This window comes from Mauremys reevesii, linkage group 15 (genome assembly GCF_016161935.1).
Source record: "Mauremys reevesii isolate NIE-2019 linkage group 15, ASM1616193v1, whole genome shotgun sequence".
NCBI lineage: Eukaryota > Metazoa > Chordata > Testudines > Geoemydidae > Mauremys > Mauremys reevesii.
The window spans coordinates 37,080,162-37,099,689 of record NC_052637.1 but is presented as its reverse complement, the minus strand read 5'-3'; the positions used below and the strand labels follow the sequence as shown (position 1 = coordinate 37,099,689).

Sequence of the window (19,528 nt, the reverse complement as noted above, 5' to 3'; positions counted from 1 at the left end):
CTGAAGCTAACAACCAGTGGTTTGAGCCAAAGCCCATTGAAGTCAATGAAAAGAAGCCAACTGACTTCAGTGGGTTTTGGATCAAGTCCTTAAGAGATGCTCAGCACCTGTGAAAAATCAGACCGGGGTTGTCTGAATAGAGAGGTTAAAATGTGGTGTTTTCAGATACTTTGACCAATTAAACAAAACTTTTATATTTCTTTAAAAAATGAATTTCTCAAGCAATAACTCTGCCCATGTTCTTTTGTTTCAGAAAATGTCTAGTTATTTAACTTTGAAAAGCAGCTGTTATACATGCACCTTTCATAAAAATGTTAACATAAAGAACCACTCATCTCAAACAGTGTAAATGGAAGAATCATAATGGTTTTATGGAGTTCAGAATGACCCAACAGAATTATATCAATAGTATCTTGTACAATATCCAGGTACAATGTGTAATTCCACAGATAGCATATTTGGAGCCCTCCAGGACTTCAAAAGCTCTTCCAAAAGATCTTGCACAATTCCCAGACATATAAAAAAGCCATGTTCAAGAATCATTTACAGTGAGAACTGCAGATCATGAATTCGGTGTTGAAAAGGAGTTGCAAGGGACATATTTTCTAGGAAGATCTTGCAGTTTTTTGGCAAAAATGGTTACAAGGTAGTGCATAAATAAAAGCAAATAGCATTTTGTTTGTTTTTTGTAATGATCACTCGATTCTGAAATCAAATCCAGCACATAGCAAGGTCCTATGTGGATGTAAACAGATTGTTCATTGAATTATGGCACAATGTCCAAGGTATTGTTCAAACATATAAGACACAATCTTTGCCCTGAAGAGATATGACAGCTCTATCTGCTAATACACATTTGTGTAGTTTCTGTGTAGTGCTGTACAGCATGTTCTCAATTGAAGGTTTTATTTTAAAGGTAGGTGTCATACATTGGTATTATGTCAATATGAGCTTCCCTCTCTGCCCTATATAGTCTTACAATACTACTTTAAAAATAAACAAAATGAAATGAAATATTAAAAACACTAGTCTAACATAATGGATAACGCAGTGGCTTAGTCTTCTGCCACTACCATGTGGAAGTCCTGCTACATTAAATTTCTGATCCCATTTTCTCATACCCTGGGCTGGGAGTGCTGCCATCTGTCCTTCTCAGCTGGAAGAACAATATGGGACTCTAAGAATGGGTGGTTTCTTTAGGTGCAGTACAACCCAGCCCTATGATAGGGTTGTACTGAAGGAAACCCTATGGAAAAGCAATAGTTTATTAAATTGACCAAATTAAAAAATAAAAAGCCAAAACATTCACCTTAAAGGCAAGAATATAGTGGTCTTCTAATCAATCAGCTATTGCACTGGAGATAGTTATTGTAGCAGAAATGATATGCTGGAGTCTCTTGCACTAAGCCAGATAATTGAGACCTCATTCAACTTGTATGGGTGTACAAAGCAATACAAAATTAGCAGGAAAAGTATGTGAGTACTAAGGCTATAATTTTGTTTGGCTTTTTAATATTGAATATTATATTTTAATCTGTATTCTAGTTTTTCAGTTTGTGCAGTGCCAAATACCTTAGCAGAATGGGACCTATGTAATGAAACTATCAGATAAGCTGGGTGAGCATAAGAAATAATATAAAATATAATTAGCAGTCTGCTTACAAAGCTAGTCGTTTCCTATCGATCTCAATCTTCATGGAAATTTTACAATGGCATCTCAAACTCATAATTTTAAGTGGGAGTACCTTGCCCATTTTTAGCTACACCAGTGTTCTAATTTAATTTAGGGTATGCAGTGTAGTTGTAGCTGTGTTGATCCCAGGACTGTTTTTCATTAATGTAGGGCGCTTTTGAAAGTTGTCCCTCCAGCCTCTGCTGTAATTGCTGGGTTATTCATTAGGATACAGTTACCCTTCCTTAAATCCTCTTGCTGCTTTGGCGTGCCCCTAATGGAGGGTGTCTTGAAAGGCCTGGAATTCTCTGGAATAGTTGCCATTGGATCTGGAAGACAGAAGAGTTACACCGAGAATTGGGATCTGTATCAGCCTTTTGTTGAGAATTTGAGTGTGTGTGTGTGTGTGTGTGCAGGAATTTCCCTCGCTTGTCTACTGCAACCAAATTACACATAAATGGTGGATTTATTGGAGTTGTAATGGTTTTCATGGTTAGATGATGATACCCTTATCCTGAAAAGTACCCTGCATCACAAGTAGTCTCATCATACTGGGGGAAACAGGAACAGGGTACTACTCGATGTGAGAAGGGTATCACAATCTACTTATAAACTTGTATCCCATAAACTTTTTACTTTTGAATCTTTGTTTTTTCAGTACATAAATCTTCACACCATCCGCTACTAACTTCCTCCTCCTTTTTCTACCCCTTGACTCACAATATGATTTGGGTCTACATTTCTCTGAGCCTTTCAACTCCAGCGTGGGAATTAGTCACACTTGATGCTATTTTGCCCATCATAGTATTACAAGTCTCCCCGGAGCAGCATCCATAGTGCAAGGTGGTGTCATCCCTAGGAAGGAGTGAGATTTGGTGAGGGGGAAGAAACACACCAGGGCACAATTCCCAGAAAATTGGGGGTACAAGGACACCATCCCAGTGAGAAGGGCCCCATGTGTGGGAAGCAAAGGATGAGAGGGCCTAGCTTGAGGGAGAAAGGAAGACACAAGGGTCCCATCCACCATGGATGGTATTGAGGAGCCACAAGCGTACCCTCACCCAGTGGCAGGGGACAGCTAGGGTGACCAGATGTCCTGATTTTGGGGGCTTTTTCTTATATAGGCTCCTATTACCCCCCACCCCCTGTCCTGATTTTTCATACTTGCTGTCTGGTGGTCACCCTAGGGATAGCTGAGGGGGGCTTTTCCCTGGGGGGAGTTAAAGATACACAGGGAGCTCTATACTCAGTAGTGTTGGGGGGAGGCAGCCCCAGGGGGTAGTGAGGACATGGGGGCATCCCCAAAGGGCAAGGAAGCCCCCTCCCCAAGGAGTAGTGAGGACATGGGGGCATCCCAGTGGAAGGGGGCGCTGACAGGGCAGATACCCCCTTTCCCCCGTGGGTAGTGAGGACATGGGGTACTGAGGGGAGCACAGGGGCCCTTTTCTCCGAGGCAGGAAGGAAGCTGCGGGGGGAGACTCCATCCCCACTTGGGGGCTAAGCGGGTACCAGGCCCCGTCCCGGAGGAAGGGAGGCGGCCGGCCGCCGCGGTACGCGCTGTCCCGGGCTTTGTTGTGCTCGCCGCCAGGGCCCCGGGCAGGGGGCGGGGGAAGGCGGCGGCGGCGCCGACTCCTCCTCGGCGCTGGCCCCGCTTATGGCGACGCTGGGCACATCCGGGCTTCTCCTCGTCCGGCGGCCACCGCTGCCGCTGCCCTGAGCGCTCAGCCCGACTCCATTAGCGCGTCCCCCCTTCCTGCCCGGCCCAGAGGCAGCGCCGAGCCCTAGCAGCGGCCGGGGACATGTCCAACCAGGGGGCCCGGAGGAACGGGCCCGTCAAGCTGCGACTGACAGGTGAGGAGGGGTTGGGGAGCCCCCGGGACCGAGCCTGGGGCCCGCCGAGCCCCGCTCTGCTCCGCCGCCGGTCGCGGGGACGGGAGGAGGCCGGGGGAGGGCGAAGAGGGGGGCAGTGGTGGCGGGGAGAAGGGCCGGGGGCAAGAGCCGGGCTTTGTGAGGAGACGGGAAGGGGGTAGGTGGTGGTGGGGGAGCCTGGTTGGGGGAGACGGGGGAGATGGGTCGGGGCCGAGGGGGGGGGCGGGAGCTGTTGTGGGGAGGCAGGCTAAGGTGGGGAGTAGATTGGGGCCGGGCAGTGGGTGGTGGGGGGAAGGTCTGGTTTGGGGGGGGGCGAAGGGGGAAAGCCGAGGTGGGGAGTGTGTCTGTTAGGTTGGGGGGTGAAAGGGAAGAGAGACACCGGGAAAGCCCCTTTCTCTGTTTTCTAAACACCGCGAGCGGCAAGCCCAGCTGGAGAGGTGGGATCGAGCCCCCTCCATGTGTATTTGAGATTGAACCTGGGGCTTGGAGACTCAGGCCTTAGGAAAAAGTAAACTCTCTCCTCTCTCCCAACACCCCCCCTGCCCCAGTGCTCCGCAGCAGGGGGCGGGTTGCTAAGGGGTCCGTGTGCCACGAAGGAAACGTCTTTGCACACAGCTTGTGTGAAGCGTTGCACTGGCATCGATTATCAAACCGGATTGTTTACTCTAAGTAATAAACACGCCTGCGTTAGGAGAGGTGAAGCCCTGGGCAGTGTGTGTGTGGTGCGGGGGGAGGTATTGGTGTCCTCCGCCTCCCTGTATTCAGAATCTAGATTAAACCTGAGTTCACTAGATTTATTGCACGAGGTTTGTAACATGCCGGATCTCTTTTTGGAATAGTTGTATTTTTTAGGGAAGGAAGGGGGGGGGGGGGCCGGCGGCTAGGAGGCCATTGTAACTTTTTAGGCGCTAGGTACCTTAGGTTGTTTCTCACCCTCTGCGACCGTCTTTTCTGCGTTATCGTGAAACAAACTATCAGGCCTTTTGTCCCCTTTGTTTTGATCTTTTGTGTTGCTGTTTTCAAGTCAACTTCCTTAGTTGAGATTGTAAACAATTCGTTGGATATAGTTCCTCCTTCTATAGGAAAAATACCTTTCTAAAAAAACTTGGCCTTTAACAATATTTATGTATATTGTAAACTATTTCCGTCTACATGCTGAGAAGGAAGAAAGACATTATTTCTGTTTTCTAAATACTTGTAATATGCTTCTTTTGTAGCGATGAGGGCAATGTAAGTAGATAAATATGGAGAAACGTTTATAAATATGGATAAAGCTTCTCTGCCTTTGAAAAATAATCACTGAAGACTTGCTAGAAAAGAGTGAATTTAAAAAACACATTTTGTACCCTACATTGTGACTTCAGTGCATGAAAATACCAGTTTTAAAATAAATATTTAAATTATTGTTTGTCTTCCAACAACTTTATTGAACCAAGTTAATGGCTGTGCTTTGCAAAATAGATCAGTTTTAAAAAAGTAGAAAAATAGTTACTGCATTTTTGAAATTATGTGATTTTAATGGCATGTGCAGAATTTCCATTTTAACTCCTAATGCAAAACATTTCTTAAAGTTACTGCATTTAACTTTTTAAAATAGTTCTGAGTAGGGAGAAAAAATGGCTTTTTTTTCCTAGACTACTGTAGACTTTTTCTTATAATATAATGTAAGCAATTATAAGTAATTATATTTTGGAACTTATTTGGACTAATCTTGTAAAAAGGGGTTTTATGCAGGGCCATTATAGTGCACATGTGCTGAACTCCTTAGAAATAAACTTTTGAGATGAGTGTAGCTGGGCTGATGTGTGGGACAATACTACTTTTTAAAATACCATTTTGTACTTTTGGGTCTCTGGCTGATAGCTTAGTTTCTCTGAGCACTATTAGAAAAACAATCTTTAAAAAACTTTATAAATCTGCTGTGGCCTAATGGAAAACTGTGAACAAAAATCTGTTTAAGGAATTGTCCTTTTTCAGCTCAAGAAAAGGCATGTATATTTGTAAGAAACAAATATACTATTTTTGCGTGTATGTCCTTGCTACTAAAATATGGGAAGAGAAATACTGAAAAGAAAATACACACAAAATTGTCTTCAGAAAGAATCTTGCAACCTTAATAACTGTTTGGAATTGGTACTGAGCAACTCTGATTTTCAGAGATTTGCATGAGGCATCAGTCTGTTTCTTAATATACGTGTGATATGTTGAGGTATTTTGTGCTTTCATTGATTGGAACTGATTTACACGTAAGGTCAGTTGTTAAAAGGAAGTTTTACATGCTTAAGAAAAGTTGGTATAAGTGGTGAATTGAATTTTATTAACTGAACTGATGTCAGTTCTTGCTTGGGAACAGTCTGAAGTACTCTGTGTGGTTTTGATTACCCATTTTGATTGGAAAAGCAGTCTGAGAACTCTTGAATGCTAAAATTGTTTGGAATTAAAATCCTTATATTCCAGTGTTTTTTAAAGTAATTTGCTCTCTAAATCTGACAAATGTTATTTAATCTTAATTTTCTTTGGCATTATGAAACTAGCAGTCTTCTGTTTTGGCTTGAACATTGATAGGATTAATTCTGTAATCAGTGTGTAATACTTTTTTTTGTTTTGTTCATTATCTTTAAACTGGATGGTATAGATTTTTAAAAATGGATTTCAGGAACTGGATTCAATTAGCAGTTTTTCAAGACATAAACATTAAAGGTTTAGATGGAAAACGTTGTTTTGACTGACTGGATAAATGACAGGATAGTGTTTGATGTGTGTCCAAGAACTGATCTGGAGCTCATGCCCAACTTCTCAGTCCATCTTAAGGAGCCAAATAAAATATTTAACCTAGACCTCATTTTGCAGAAGAGGTTGAGTCTTTGTTGGGACCTTAAGAAAGTTCTGAGAAATGTTTGGCATACCTTTACACTAAGTGTTTAACAGTTTATTTAGGTCTGGGTTCCATAACAGGGGAAAAACCACGGTGGTGGCATACTTCTAGTAACTTTTTATTTAGCTTATGGTATAACTAGGCTATAAGTTTCTTCTAAGGTTATTGATCTTTTGCTTTTAGATAGACAAATGAAGATAAATATCTCCTAATCCCTTACTGACATGTACATTGGTGTATTATGCACTGTCTTGAGGTAGAAAGTTGCAGGATATTAGACAACTGTCAAAATATTAAATATGTTCAAATACATTTTTTTAATTAAAAAAATCTTAGTGTAAAGTTTAAATGATGGATTTTGATCTCATTTACACAAGTATAACTCAGATTAGTCTGAGCTCAGTAGCTGGTTCTATGTCTGTGTCTACACTAGACTTTTTCTTAACATTTCCCACTATGGGTTCACTGTTTTAGCCCTTCCCATGGGAAATGTAGTATAGGCAGGGCTTCTGCAGCCAGTAGCATTTTTACTACCATCTTATCTAATCCTCTTTAGAGCCTGTTTAGGTGACACTCTGATAGAAACTCCAATATATGATGAAATACTCACTTGTATTGTATATTCCATAAAACACAAATCATACACTTTAATTAGCTTCATATGAGGGAGGAGCAGAATCTGTTTACATGGGTTAAGAGAGTTTCTCATTCAGTGTTGCCGTATCTCCAATGAGGAGGCTTATGTTTGGTTGATAAAGGTAACTGCATAGATATAATATATTTATGGTATGTCTACACTACCACTCCTACATTCCTCCTGGCAGTGAGTCTTAGGGTATGTCTACACTGCTATTAGACACCCACAGCTGGCCTGTGCTAGCTGGCTTGGGCTAAGAGGCTGTTTAATTGCAGTGTAGATGTTCGGGCTTGGGCTTCAACCCAAGCTCTGGGACCCTTCCATCTTGCATGGGCCTAAAACCTGGGCTCCAGCCTGATCATCTACACCACAATTACACAGCTCCTTAGCCTGAGCTTCGTGAGTCTGAATCAGCTGGCACAGGCCAGTCACAGGTCATTAATTGCAGTGTAGAGATACTCTTAGAGTCCAGCTCAAGAGACTTGGGCTCATGGCGCTCATGCGATGGGGCTAAAAACGGAAGTGTAGACGTTCCCACTCAGGCTGGAACCCAGGCTTTGAAACATGGGGAGGGTCTCAGAGCCTGGGCTCCAGCTGGAGTGGAAATATCTACACTTCTGTTTTTAGCCTTGTAGCATGAGCCCGAGGTAGTTAGTCCAGGCTCTGAGACTCACATGTAGACATAACCATAGACTTTTGTAAGGCATTTGACTTAGTACTGCATGATATTTTGATTAAAAAAAAATTACAGTGTACAGTGTCAATAAAGCACGTTAAGTAGCTGAAAGATCTCAGTAAGTAGTTGTCAGAGAGGATTCCTAATCAAATGGGGGTGTTTTTAGTGGGATTCTGCAGGGCTTGCTACTAGTCCCTACTCTATTCAACATTATCAATGATCTGGGCATAAATATAAAATCACTGCTGATAAAATTTGCTGATGACACAAAGAATGGCAAAGAACGATGACGATAGGGTTGTCGTACAGAGTGATTAGGATTACTGGGCCCATTCAAGCAAAATGTGTTCTATGGCCAAATGCAAAATTATACAGCTAGGAACATGGAATGCAGGACCATACCTATAGAATGCGGCGGGGGGGGGACTAAATCCTTGAAGCAGCAACTCTGAAAAGGATTTAGTGGCTCTAGTGGACAAGCAACTCAACATGAGCTTCCAGTGCTATGCTGTGTCAAAAAGGGCTAATGTGATCCTTGGCCGTGTTAACAGAGGAGTAGTAAGTAGGGGCAGAGGGGTGATTTTTACTTCTGTTTGTGGCATTGATGAGACTGATATAAGAATACTACGTACAGTTCTGGTGTCACCATTTTTAAAAGGATGTTGAAAAATTGGAGAGGGTGCAGAAAAGAGCCACAAAAATAAGAAAATACCTGGTACTAAAGAGGTCTTTAATTTAATGGTGAAGGGCATAAAGAGAACCGATAGCTGGAAGCTGAAGCCAGACAAATTAAAATTAGAAATAAGGCACATTTTTAACAGTGGAAGTGACAGATGATTGGAAGAAACTACCAAGGGGAAGTGGCATATTCTCCACCTCTTGATACCCTCATGTCAAGACTGGATGCCTTTCTGGAAAATCTGCTTTCGCCAAACACAAGTAATTGGGCTCAATACAGGGGTAACTGCTTGGATATTTAATGGCTGGTGATATACAGGTCAGACTAGATGAATCAGTGGTCCTTTCTGCCCTTCAGCTCTATGGAAAAATATCAGCCAGGTAGCACAGGTGAGTGTCCTAGTGTAGACAAGACTCCAGTGGCTTCCAGCATTTTACTAGTGTCAAACTGGGTGTCAGAGCCTTGTTTAAACCAGGACTTCCACCTGTAGAGCAGAACCAGTGGACAAACTGAGCTGGTTGGATTTTTTTTCTAAAATTTTAGTGTAAATCATCCCGAAGGTCTTATCCAGCGCCCCCCCCCCCCAAAAAAAAAAAAAAAAATAAGTGAGAGTCTTTCTGTAGACGTACGGGGAATAGGTAGGGCCCTGTATGCGGAATGTTGGTTGGTCTCTAAATTTGTAACGTTTTGTACTACTGTTTTTCACATCCCATGAAAACTGCCATCTTCCTTACTGTGACCCTTTCACCATCAGGTTATTGCAATTGTTATCCTTTTCTTGCAGCTGTATGGACAGTTGAGTGATTTCTTGTGGAGTCTTCCGCATTTCACCATGATCGTGAGATGCCTGACTTCTGAGTGGCTGGTAGGGTTTAATCTTGATAATCTCAGATAATGGGCGCCAAAGTAGTTATTGTCTGCCCCCACTATTGGTGGAGCATGCTCCCTTCTTGCCAAAGAGGATCACAATTTTGATGCACTTCTGAACCTCACCTCCAACTGTTCTTAGATTTTCAGTTACTTGTATCACTCATTTGAGATTAGCTAAGAGATTGCACTCTTGTCTTGATGTGGACTTTACCAGAGTTATTCATACCTTTCTGGCTTCCAGACTGGACTTTTAGTGTTTGCTTCCTGTGAAGGCACTTTGAAATGTCAGCTGGCACAGAATGGAGTGGCCCCATCCATCTAATACAGTGGTTTTCAACCTGTTTACCATTGTGGGTCGCATATGCAGCTCTCAGTTATATGGTCTGCATCCACACAGTATGTATACTACCTGTATGGCCCTGAGGATGTCACATGAGCCTCAAATGTGTGCTGATTGGGCGGCAAGCAGCCCATTGGCCCCGGGTTGATAACTACTGAGCTAATGAAATGAGTACATCACTTCTATACTATATTCAGTGCACTGACTTCGTAGCTTTTTCTGGGTGTAATTCAAGATGTGTGTTGATCTATAAAACTTGGTATTCTTGACATGTGACAACTTGTCTCCCTATGTATCATGATGGCTGAGATCATTTGAGTGACACAAGGCATTCTTCCCCAGAGTCAGAGGGCATTGCCTTCATTATATTCCCAGCCCCTGGAGAGCTCAGTACTTGATTTGATACCTCAGGAGCTGACTGAAAATGTTAGTGCAGTGGGGTACTGGTAGTTGGAATGGACCATGGTTGAATGGGTTAGGGGAGGGAAGGGGCCCAACTAAAAAATCCCTCAAAAATTGAAGAACGTGGGGAGTTACCAACCTGTTTTCCACTGGAGTTTTGTGATCTAAAAATAGGGCTCTGAGTGATTATATCTTCAAAGAAGCAGAATTGCAAGGTAAATACTTTCCCTTGCTTCTCAAACATTAGATGTTTACACCACAAAGTTAGATAAGAATACTTGTGACATATATTGAACTCTTTCTCTATAGATATCCAAGCTTAGCCCAAAGCTGGCTCAGCATTATCTCAGTTTCCAGGGGAAGGAAACAGAGATGCAGAATGTGAAAATGACTTTCCCAAGTTTGCAAAGGGAGTCAGTGACAAAGCTATGAATAGAATCCTGATATCTTGACTTCCAGTCTAGTGCCTAGGCACTGGGGCATGCTGTCTCTCCTTAATGTACATTTATTGAAAGTAAAATTTGGTATTGACCCTTCTGATACTAGAGATTGGGAGTGACCCAAGGGTACCTTTTGGATCATATCAAATGATACTATGATCTTAATTATATATTCACTTGTACATTCTATCTGTGCGACTACATTCAGAAATACTTTAACATGCCACAGGTTTTACTGTAATCTTAAAAAGTGATTTTACCTTAGTTGTCAAACCTGGTAATGAACCATCTCATAAATGATCAATGCTCTTTACTTCTCATCGCAAGTGCAACTCAAGTTGGAAGGCTTTTGTGCCACTTTCCATTCCTAAAAGTGAACAGAAAGTGTTGCTCAGCTGTAAGATGATTACTTCACATTTGCACAATTCTGAAAGCGAAAGGAAAAGCAGCAACATATAAGTTTGTAAGTCTATATCCTGTTATGAATTTTCTGGAATGATTCCTAGCCAATTCATGTTTAACATGACTAATAAAAATGGATTTCTTGTAGAAATAAATAGAAGACAGCCACTCCAACCTTCTTTTTGGTGCCTTTGTCAGTGGCTAGCAGTTTGGTAATGCTTGAATGAAGCAATGAAACAGTATTGTCTTAACAAGTGGGAGACTTAAATGGATGCCTGTTCATCCTTTTTCTTTAATTTTAAAAAGAAATCCATGTATAGGACAAGCGAATTTCTGAGAACATTTCCAAGCACAACCTAAGAATACTACATTGATTCTCATTGGAGGTTAGAGCTATGTGAAAGAATGTTGATACGATTACTCATTCTGGAAACAGATGTTAAAATGTTAACAATGATCAAATTATATGCATCTCTAGTGTACGGGTAAAATACTATAGTAGTATCAAGATTCTGATACTTTCAATGCACTGTTGAATTGTTACTTTATTAAAAATTAATAAAAATACATAGAGGAAATAAGGAGCCACTTAACTAAAGATAAATGGCTTTCAACACGATAATTGAGTTGAATTGTGTAATGGGATGAGTGTGGAGCCTGAAGTCCATTCAAAGAAACTTGTGTGTATCAAATGTACAGAAACACAAAGGGGTTGTGTTCTCATACATAACCCCTTGCATATCACAGTAAATATGTCCACATCCTGCAAATAATTACACATATGCTTAACTTTCAGCATGTGTATAAGCATTTGTAGGATTGGGACCATATTACTTACTGATTGATCATGATGGTCTATCAAACCACTGAAAGACAAAGACTATAATTTTCAGTTAGTCTCAGTCCAACTGGGGATTTTTAGTATCTTGCTCCTATTTATATTGCAGTAGCTCCCAAAACATATCACAAGGGGAAGACACCGTCGATTTCCTGTTTCTTAGCGATCAATAAAATCCAAAGCAAAATAAGTCTGTGGACAATTAAAAGATCTGTGCTGAATCTTAGTGCTGTCTGACGTAATTCAAATGGATTGGATAAATGGCATTTCTAAACAAGCATTTAAAATTACTGATACGAGTACATAAATTGAGAACCTGGGGTAAAGTGATAGAATCTGTAAAGGTACACGTTTCATATTTATTGTTACAAGAAAGTACCGGTTACATATGTACATGTGTGTTTATGAAACACATTGTTTTTGACATCTAGCCAAAATGCCTTGCACTACTGCCGATGTGAAATCCCTGTATGTTCTTATAAAAGTAAATGCTAATTTTATGTAAGCTCGGGGTACCATACAATGATTTTAAATTGTTGGATGCACATTGTTGACAAAAAAGCTGAATTGTTTAGACTACACAAATGTAGGAGCATCCAAAACTTACGCTGGGGTCATGTATGATCCACCAGTGTAATTCTGCACTACAGATGAGACTTTCATGTGTATGGCCTTCTGCTCAACAGTTGGGTCAAAATGTAGTTGTTAAAAATGTTACCTGTTTCTTTTACTGAGACAGGAGATAAACTTCCCTTCTTTGTTTAGGAGCAATAGAGCCTGTTCCCGCTGAACACAAGAAAGAGGATTTGTAATCAAGGTACTTCATTGTACCAAAGAAAAATGGGTGGCGACTGATTTTTAGACTTAAGGCTACACAACAAATTTGTGAAGTCTCAGAAGTTCAGGATGGTGACTGGCAGGTATAATTCCTTCGTTGAATTAAGGGAATCGGTTTTCATCTCTCAACCTACAAGGTGCATATTTCCATAAAGCAATAACGCCCATCTCACAGAAAATAACCGCATTTTTTTGTAGGCCAGGATCATTTGCAATACTGGGTGCTCCCCTTTGGACTTCCTTGCCACGGAGAGTGTTTTCAAAGATTTCAAAGTTGAGAGGTGATTCTAGTATTCCTGTACCTCAATGATTAGCTGTTCAAGGGTCAGTCTTATGAAGCAGTACTGTCATCCACACAGAAGGCCCTTTCTCTGTTCCTGGAATTGGGTTTTCAACTCAATGTAAAAAAATCTACATTGACCCCTGTACAAAAAATACAGTTCGTAGGGGTGTCCTTGGGTTTGTTGATCGCCAGGGCCTACCTTCCCTTGGACAGATTCATATCCATATCCTATCTAGTCAGAACTACTGAAGGAAGCCCTCAAACCTCAATGAGAAACTGCCTCCAACTTCTAGGTCACATGGCAACTTCACTTTTTTTTTTTTTTTTAAATCACATCATGCAAGATTGTGCCTTTGTTGGTCTGAGCCACCCCTAGAAGCAGTCTACTCACCAAACAGACACAGCTTAGACAAACAGGTTTCAGTTCCCCACCAAGTAAAAGATTTCCTAGACTGGTGGAAAGATCATGACAGCGTCAGTGCAGGCGTTCCTTTTCTCCAATCAATCCCAACAGCAATGACAGATATATTCCTGTAAGGATTGGGAGCTCATGTCAATGCTTATACAATTCAGGCAGATGATTGCCTCAAGAAACCAGTCTCCATAGCAATGTGTTGGAACTCAGGGGAATCAGGAATGCCTGCCTTCATTTTCTGTCTCTCTTCAGGGACAAGTCCAATCAGGGTCATGACCAACAACATGGCCTATATGTTTATCAGCTGGCAAGGAGGAGTGAGATACCCCTCTCTGGTGCTGAAGCAATCAAGTTGTGGAACTGGTGCATAATCAATCATATATGAATTTCAGCAATCTAGTCCCTTGCCTTCAAAATACCACAGCCAATGCTTTCAGCAGGCTCTTCTCCAAGCACTGTGAGTTGGAGCTGGACTCTTGGCCTCTCCAAGGCATATTTCAAACGTGAGGATTTCCAGAATTGGACCTCTTTGCCCCCTCTGTGAACAGGAACTGTCATCAGTTTTGCTTAAGAGCGGAGGTCTAGGCCACAGTTCTCCAAGGGATGGCTTTCTCCTACTCTGGACAAAGAGCCTGTTCTGTACATTTACTCCAACACCTCTGTATTGAGGGTGATGAACAAAATCAGCCAGGATAAAGCCAGGGTTATTCTAATAGTCCCAACATGGCAGAGACCAGCTTGGTATCTTTATCTGTTTCACCTGTCCAGCAATCAAGCTTCCGATCATCCCCCATCTCCTCCCCCAAGATGCCTGTTGATTGCTTCATCCCAACCTAGGAGTTCCCTGCCTCAGGGCATGGATTCTCAATGGTTTGCAGGGTTAGAATCTGCTAGTTCTGTGGAGGTAAAACAGGTGTTAGTAAACAGTAGGAAAGAATCACCTCAAAGTACTTGCCTTCAAAAATGGAAATGATTTAGCCATCACTGTCAACTCCAAGGACTCCAAAACTTATTTTCCTCACTCTCAGCTATCCTGGATTACCTGCTGGAACTAAAGAAAATTGGATTATCAATCAGATCAGTCAGGGTTCACTTGTCTACCATAACAACCTTTCATTCTCTCAAGTGAAAGACCCCCAGTGCGGCTTGGGATATCAGTCTAGTTCTTAGATGTCTCAAAGGACTTCCCTTTGAACCAGTGGGGACCTGCTTCTTACTTAACCTATGTATGAATATGCTCTTTTTGGTAGCCATAATGTTAGCCTGAAGAGTCGGAAACATTGGAGACTCAATGGAAAGATCCTTCTTTCATGATATTCCTAAAGGACATGGTTTCCTTATGTCTGCTCCCTAAATTCCTCCCAAGCTGTCATCCAAGTTTCATCATAATCCATCCATTATACCCAGAGATCAACACTTGAGGATAGCACCCCAGTAAGAATTCACATACCTTTCCTAGTAGCTGGGTGTTAGAGGTTGCCTTGCCATCTGAGCATTGTAACAGTTTTTGGGCTTTAGTATGCACAAACTCAGTGTGAATTAACCCCTCTGAGTAGATGAGGCCTTAACGGGGGATTTTTAGTGTAACTATATTGACGTAGCTGCACAAGTGCAAACCTTTAATGTAGATTCAGTGCACCGGTGTATACTGGGAAATTTTTCAATATGTGAAATGTGTCGATGTAGAATATGGGGATGGAAGTAGGTGGGAGAGAGTGATTATATAAGTTTAAAAAATGTTAAGTTCAGAACTGATACTTTGGGAGAAGAAAGGAGAGAGAAAATATAGGGGAGGAGATGGTGAATACAGTGTAGGGGAAATAGAGACATAAATGGGTGGAGTGTCAGAGTAGAAAAAGAGAAACACACACAAGACAATGTAAGGAAAGATGCACCATAATGGATATTGGAAGGAAAAAAGAGTGAAGCAGAAAGGGAAAGAAGGAATAACAAAAGCAAGACATGATGTAGTAAGTTATAATTGTTTAACAATGTTATTAACTACTTGATGCAACAGTTTTATTCCTTTAAATTGAAGGTAGTGTGGCACTGAGGAGCTGTTTGGAGCAGTAGGGCCATGATAGTCCAGGTACTGATCAGGCTGGTTAATACAGTTAGTGTTTAGAGTAATATATGTCGGGTAAACTTTTCAAGCCATTGGTATGGTAGCAGAAATAGTGAATTTTGGTATCATTTGATCATGATGTCGGGAGTAAGATGCTTTATTAAAGTATGCAGACCAGCAATTGGAACAAGTGAACATAAGACACTAGAGCAAAACTCGTGCATACAAACATGAGTAAGAATATTGTGCATTGAAATCTTATATTTGCATTTTAAAATGTCAGTGTGTATTATAAACATAATGGGCAAAATGTAAGATACTAGTTTGTCCATAGAAGAAAATGAGGTTGCACTGATGCACAGTTTTTGAATCTGGAGAATTTGCAAACAGTGGCCTTGATTCTAAAGCCCTCACATGAGTAGACCCAATGGACTTTAATAGGAGGACTTGCATAAGTAAGAATTGCAAGATTGTGTTCAGTGTCATTAAAAGTGTGTACTCTCACCCACAGATGTTTTCTCTATATTCAGCTACTCTTGTAATGGTAATGCGGAGGTCAGTAATCTGAATTTTTTGCCCTTTTTTTTTTTTAAATTTAATGTTTTCATATGCTGTATCCAGTTCTTGAATTGAAATCTTCATGCCAAGTATTACTATATTTGCTTTCTCTGAAAACTTCTGTATCAAGTGACCGTTGTTTAGAAAGACAATTTCTCAGCCTGCTCATCATGTTCATAAGTGTGGCTGACATTTAATCATTCAGAAATCTAAATCTCTTTACTCTCAAAGAACAGGGTTATGAATGTCAGTTTTGAAGGGTCTTGAATGTGTCTCCAGATGGCAAGAGTTTCAGAGTAATTCTTATAGCTTACTTTTTCATTTATTGTTAGAATGGCTTAAGGTTTTCGAGCATCCAAACATGTCAATATGGATAATTATTGTTTACATCCAGCATACCTCTTTTTGTCCATAGGGCCTTTAGTACCATCATATGCTCACTGAATGGGGCTATGGTTGGCTATTAACTTGAAGAGAGGGAAAGGAATATGATGTTGTTGTTTGCTATTTGGAGTTAAGGATCTTAACTGGCTGTAATAGGCAGGAAGATTTTTCCTGTTTGTCAGATTTCTGACTTTAAAAAACACTTTCATGTAGATTGCTGCTTAATACAGAAAATGAAATCTGTACATTTTCATTCTGTGGAAAGCTGACATTCCAACAGTTGTAAGAATACATTTATACCACCTAAGGCAACATTACAAGCGCTATCAATCCTTATGTTTTATGACAAACTGGTTTCTGTGGGGAATTAGGAAGAGATCAAATAGTTGGAAACTGAAGTTTAAACATTGGCTACTGTGCATTGAACTGTTTATTACTCTATTTTTTAGTCATGCATTCTCTAACTTTTTCCAACATTTTAAATTAGTATTTGTTGGTGCACCAGAAACATGTTTTCAGGGTTAGTATCTTCATATATTCTGTCATTCATGATGATAAAAATAATAACATAAAATGAACTGACTTTTTTTTTTTTTACGGTCACAGTTACTTTAACTGAAAGATTAGGGGGGAAATATCTTGTGTGTGCATTTGACAGCACTTTATGTATAGTCATTTTAATAGTTTCTTCTGTATAGTCAGTTTTCCTTTCTTGTTTGTGTCAGCCTTTAACACATTAACAAGGAAGAGAGCATTAAAAAATATGATTGTAAAATCACAAAGTGACAGTTGGGCTCGGGTTGTGGTAGTATCTGATATTACTTTTTAATTTCCTTTTTGAAATGGACAAGATTCAAATTGATGTCCCTTTAGCATATATATGAGCACTAAATCTATGTCAAGTTCATTGTTTTGGCAGACCACAACATGTATAAAAGCAACTGTAACACTATTACATTGTCTTATTTTAAACTATTTTTAAAAAGGACACCCCTTCTCCCTGAAACTTTGACAAAAAAATTGTTCTAACACAAGGAATTCCAAACATTAGATGGAAACTCTCTCTACAACTCACTTGTTTTAAAATTGGTAGTCTGTCTAGTTTACGTCGAATGAAAAGATTGTAGTGATTGCACTTAGCTTCTCTTATGATCTTGTATTTAACTTATGTGAGATTCCTTACTATGGGCTACTTGAGCGATCCTCCGAACAAGATCAAGTCATGATTCTTGCCTCTAGCCCAGAATCTGGCAAGATTTGGGCATAGCTTAACTTTTGGTTGTACTGAATACCGTACCTGAGGGCCCTTTAATTGAGGATACCTTTCACACCCTAGTCCTAGTGATTTAGAACCTGGATTCCACCAGCCTTTGTGTCCCTATTGCCACAGAGGATATGTAATGAGAAGTGGTCCTTCAAATAACTACTCAGCACTTGTCTACACTTGACAGTTAATTCAGATTATGGTAGGTTGTGAGTTTGAAGTGCAATAAGAACAGAAGTACTTGTGGCACCTTAGAGACTAACACATTTATTTGAGCATAAGCTTTTGTGGGCTACAGCCCACTTCATCGGATGCATGCAGTGGAAAATACAGTAAGAAGATATTTATACATACAGAGAACATGAAAAGGTGGAAGTACCCATTAGCCTCTTACAGTTGGTATGGGTACTTCCACCTCTTCTGTATGTATAAATATATTTTTACTGTGTGTTCCATTCTGTGCATCCAATGAAGTGGGCTGTAGCCCATGAAAGCTTATGCTCAAATAAATTTGTTAGTCTCTAAGGTGCCACAAGTACTCCTGTTCTTTTTGCTGCTACAGTCTAACACGGCTGCTACTCTGAAACCTGTCAAAGTGCAATAGCTATTCCTGAATAACTCCATGAGTGGCACTCTTATTTTGGAATAAGAATATTCACACCCAGAGTTATTTCTGAATAATGTTATGTATAGACAAGACTTCAGCCTAAGCCTCAATTCATGGTTTTAAAGATAAGGACCAGAGCCTAAAAATGTACCCAGTGGTGAGTAGGCAGCCGGTGTGATGTGATGTGGTCTGCTCCATGTAGAAGGTGAATGTCTGTCTGCCTGTTGAACCAGCTAGTTTTTGGATGACCTTCTGGGTCAGCCCCAGGTAAAATATATTGCAGTAGTGCTGCCCTAAAGTGATCTAAACATGGAATTGTTGTTGCCAAGTCTGAATCTTGGAGGTAACGGTGTAGGTTCCCTGGAAGCAGAGCATCTATCTTTTCATGTCTACGTAACTGACATCTACAATCTGGAAAGCAAAATTCTAAATACAGATAAAAATATAGGTAGATTTTGCTTGATTTTTATGGATAATTTTAAACTGGCAGAGAATAAAAGGGGCAGAAGTGTTAGTCTTTAAGGTGCCACAAGTACTCCTGTTCTTTTTGCGGATACAGACTAACACGGCTGCTACTCAGAAATCTATCAAATGGCTCTCCCAGTCTTTGTTACAGGCAGGTTTAAAAAAAATGTATATTTTGTTGTCTCCTTAACCTAAACCTCTACTCTCTTAAGATACAGTTCAGACGGAGAGAGGAATTAAATGCAGTTCTTTATTCACACAGAAAGTCTTGGGAGGGTAGGGGATAGAGAACTTTTTAAAAAATACTGTTTTCATTCTGCTTTCTCTTTCAAAGAGTTGTGGAGGGCTGCCTGAAAAACTGGAGCACACTCCCTGACCTCAAATTACTTTTTTATAAAATACACAGACCTCTGTCTCTCTAAATTAGGAATTCAAAGACAGAATGATTAGAAAAGCAACTATACACTTTTTAAAAAAAAAAAGTGGTTATTGGATAAATCAGTATGAGCCCAGCTGCTGTAGATAAATTTATTTTGCTGTTGCTTTAAATCTATGATGATTTGTTGTTTTGCCAGCGTAAGAAAAACAAGAATATTAGAAAGTAATTTACTACACTGGGCTTAGTGAGGAGCATTCTGTTTCTATGATTGGGGCAGAACAGGATTGTTCAAATGTGTCTGATAAACAGGACAAGGTCTAGTCTGACAGCTGGCAATAATATTTTTACTCAGTCAGGTGTACTAAATTAGCAAATCTATGACAAGAATACAGGAGAAATCTCACAAAAGACAACCTTGTAGGCAGAAGTGTTGCCAAATGGGAAATGATTCATCGTCTCTGAATGGGATGAGCATTGAGCAGAAGCAGTTTAAACCTCAGACTGGTTTGGTTCATAAACCATCAAATATATGATTTAAAACTGTATCTTTTCCTATCCTTTGTCTCAATGA

The 19,528-nt window shown here is 40.5% G+C and overlaps 1 protein-coding gene and 1 long non-coding RNA gene across 5 annotated transcripts in view; one reads left to right on the top strand and one right to left on the bottom strand.

Moving 5' to 3' along the window:
* Positions 1-358: 358 nt before the first annotated feature.
* LOC120382838 lies at positions 359-3,304 on the bottom strand. Its single transcript, XR_005588250.1, has 3 exons — positions 3,182-3,304; positions 2,393-2,527; positions 359-2,001 (listed from the first exon to the last, which is right to left on the bottom strand). It is a non-coding gene; the product is annotated as an uncharacterized LOC120382838 (long non-coding RNA).
* An 89-nt stretch (positions 3,305-3,393) lies between these two features.
* SMURF2 (SMAD specific E3 ubiquitin protein ligase 2) overlaps positions 3,394-19,528 on the top strand; it is an 81,736-nt gene continuing 65,601 nt past the window's right edge. For all 4 annotated transcript variants that reach the window (XR_005588248.1, XM_039500258.1, XM_039500260.1 and 1 more), the window contains exon 1: positions 3,394-3,523. Coding sequence is in view for 3 of the 4 variants with exons in the window: in XM_039500258.1 (XP_039356192.1) it covers positions 3,472-3,523 (52 nt within the window). In the remaining variant the exon portion in view is untranslated. The remainder of the gene's footprint in view (positions 3,524-19,528) is intronic.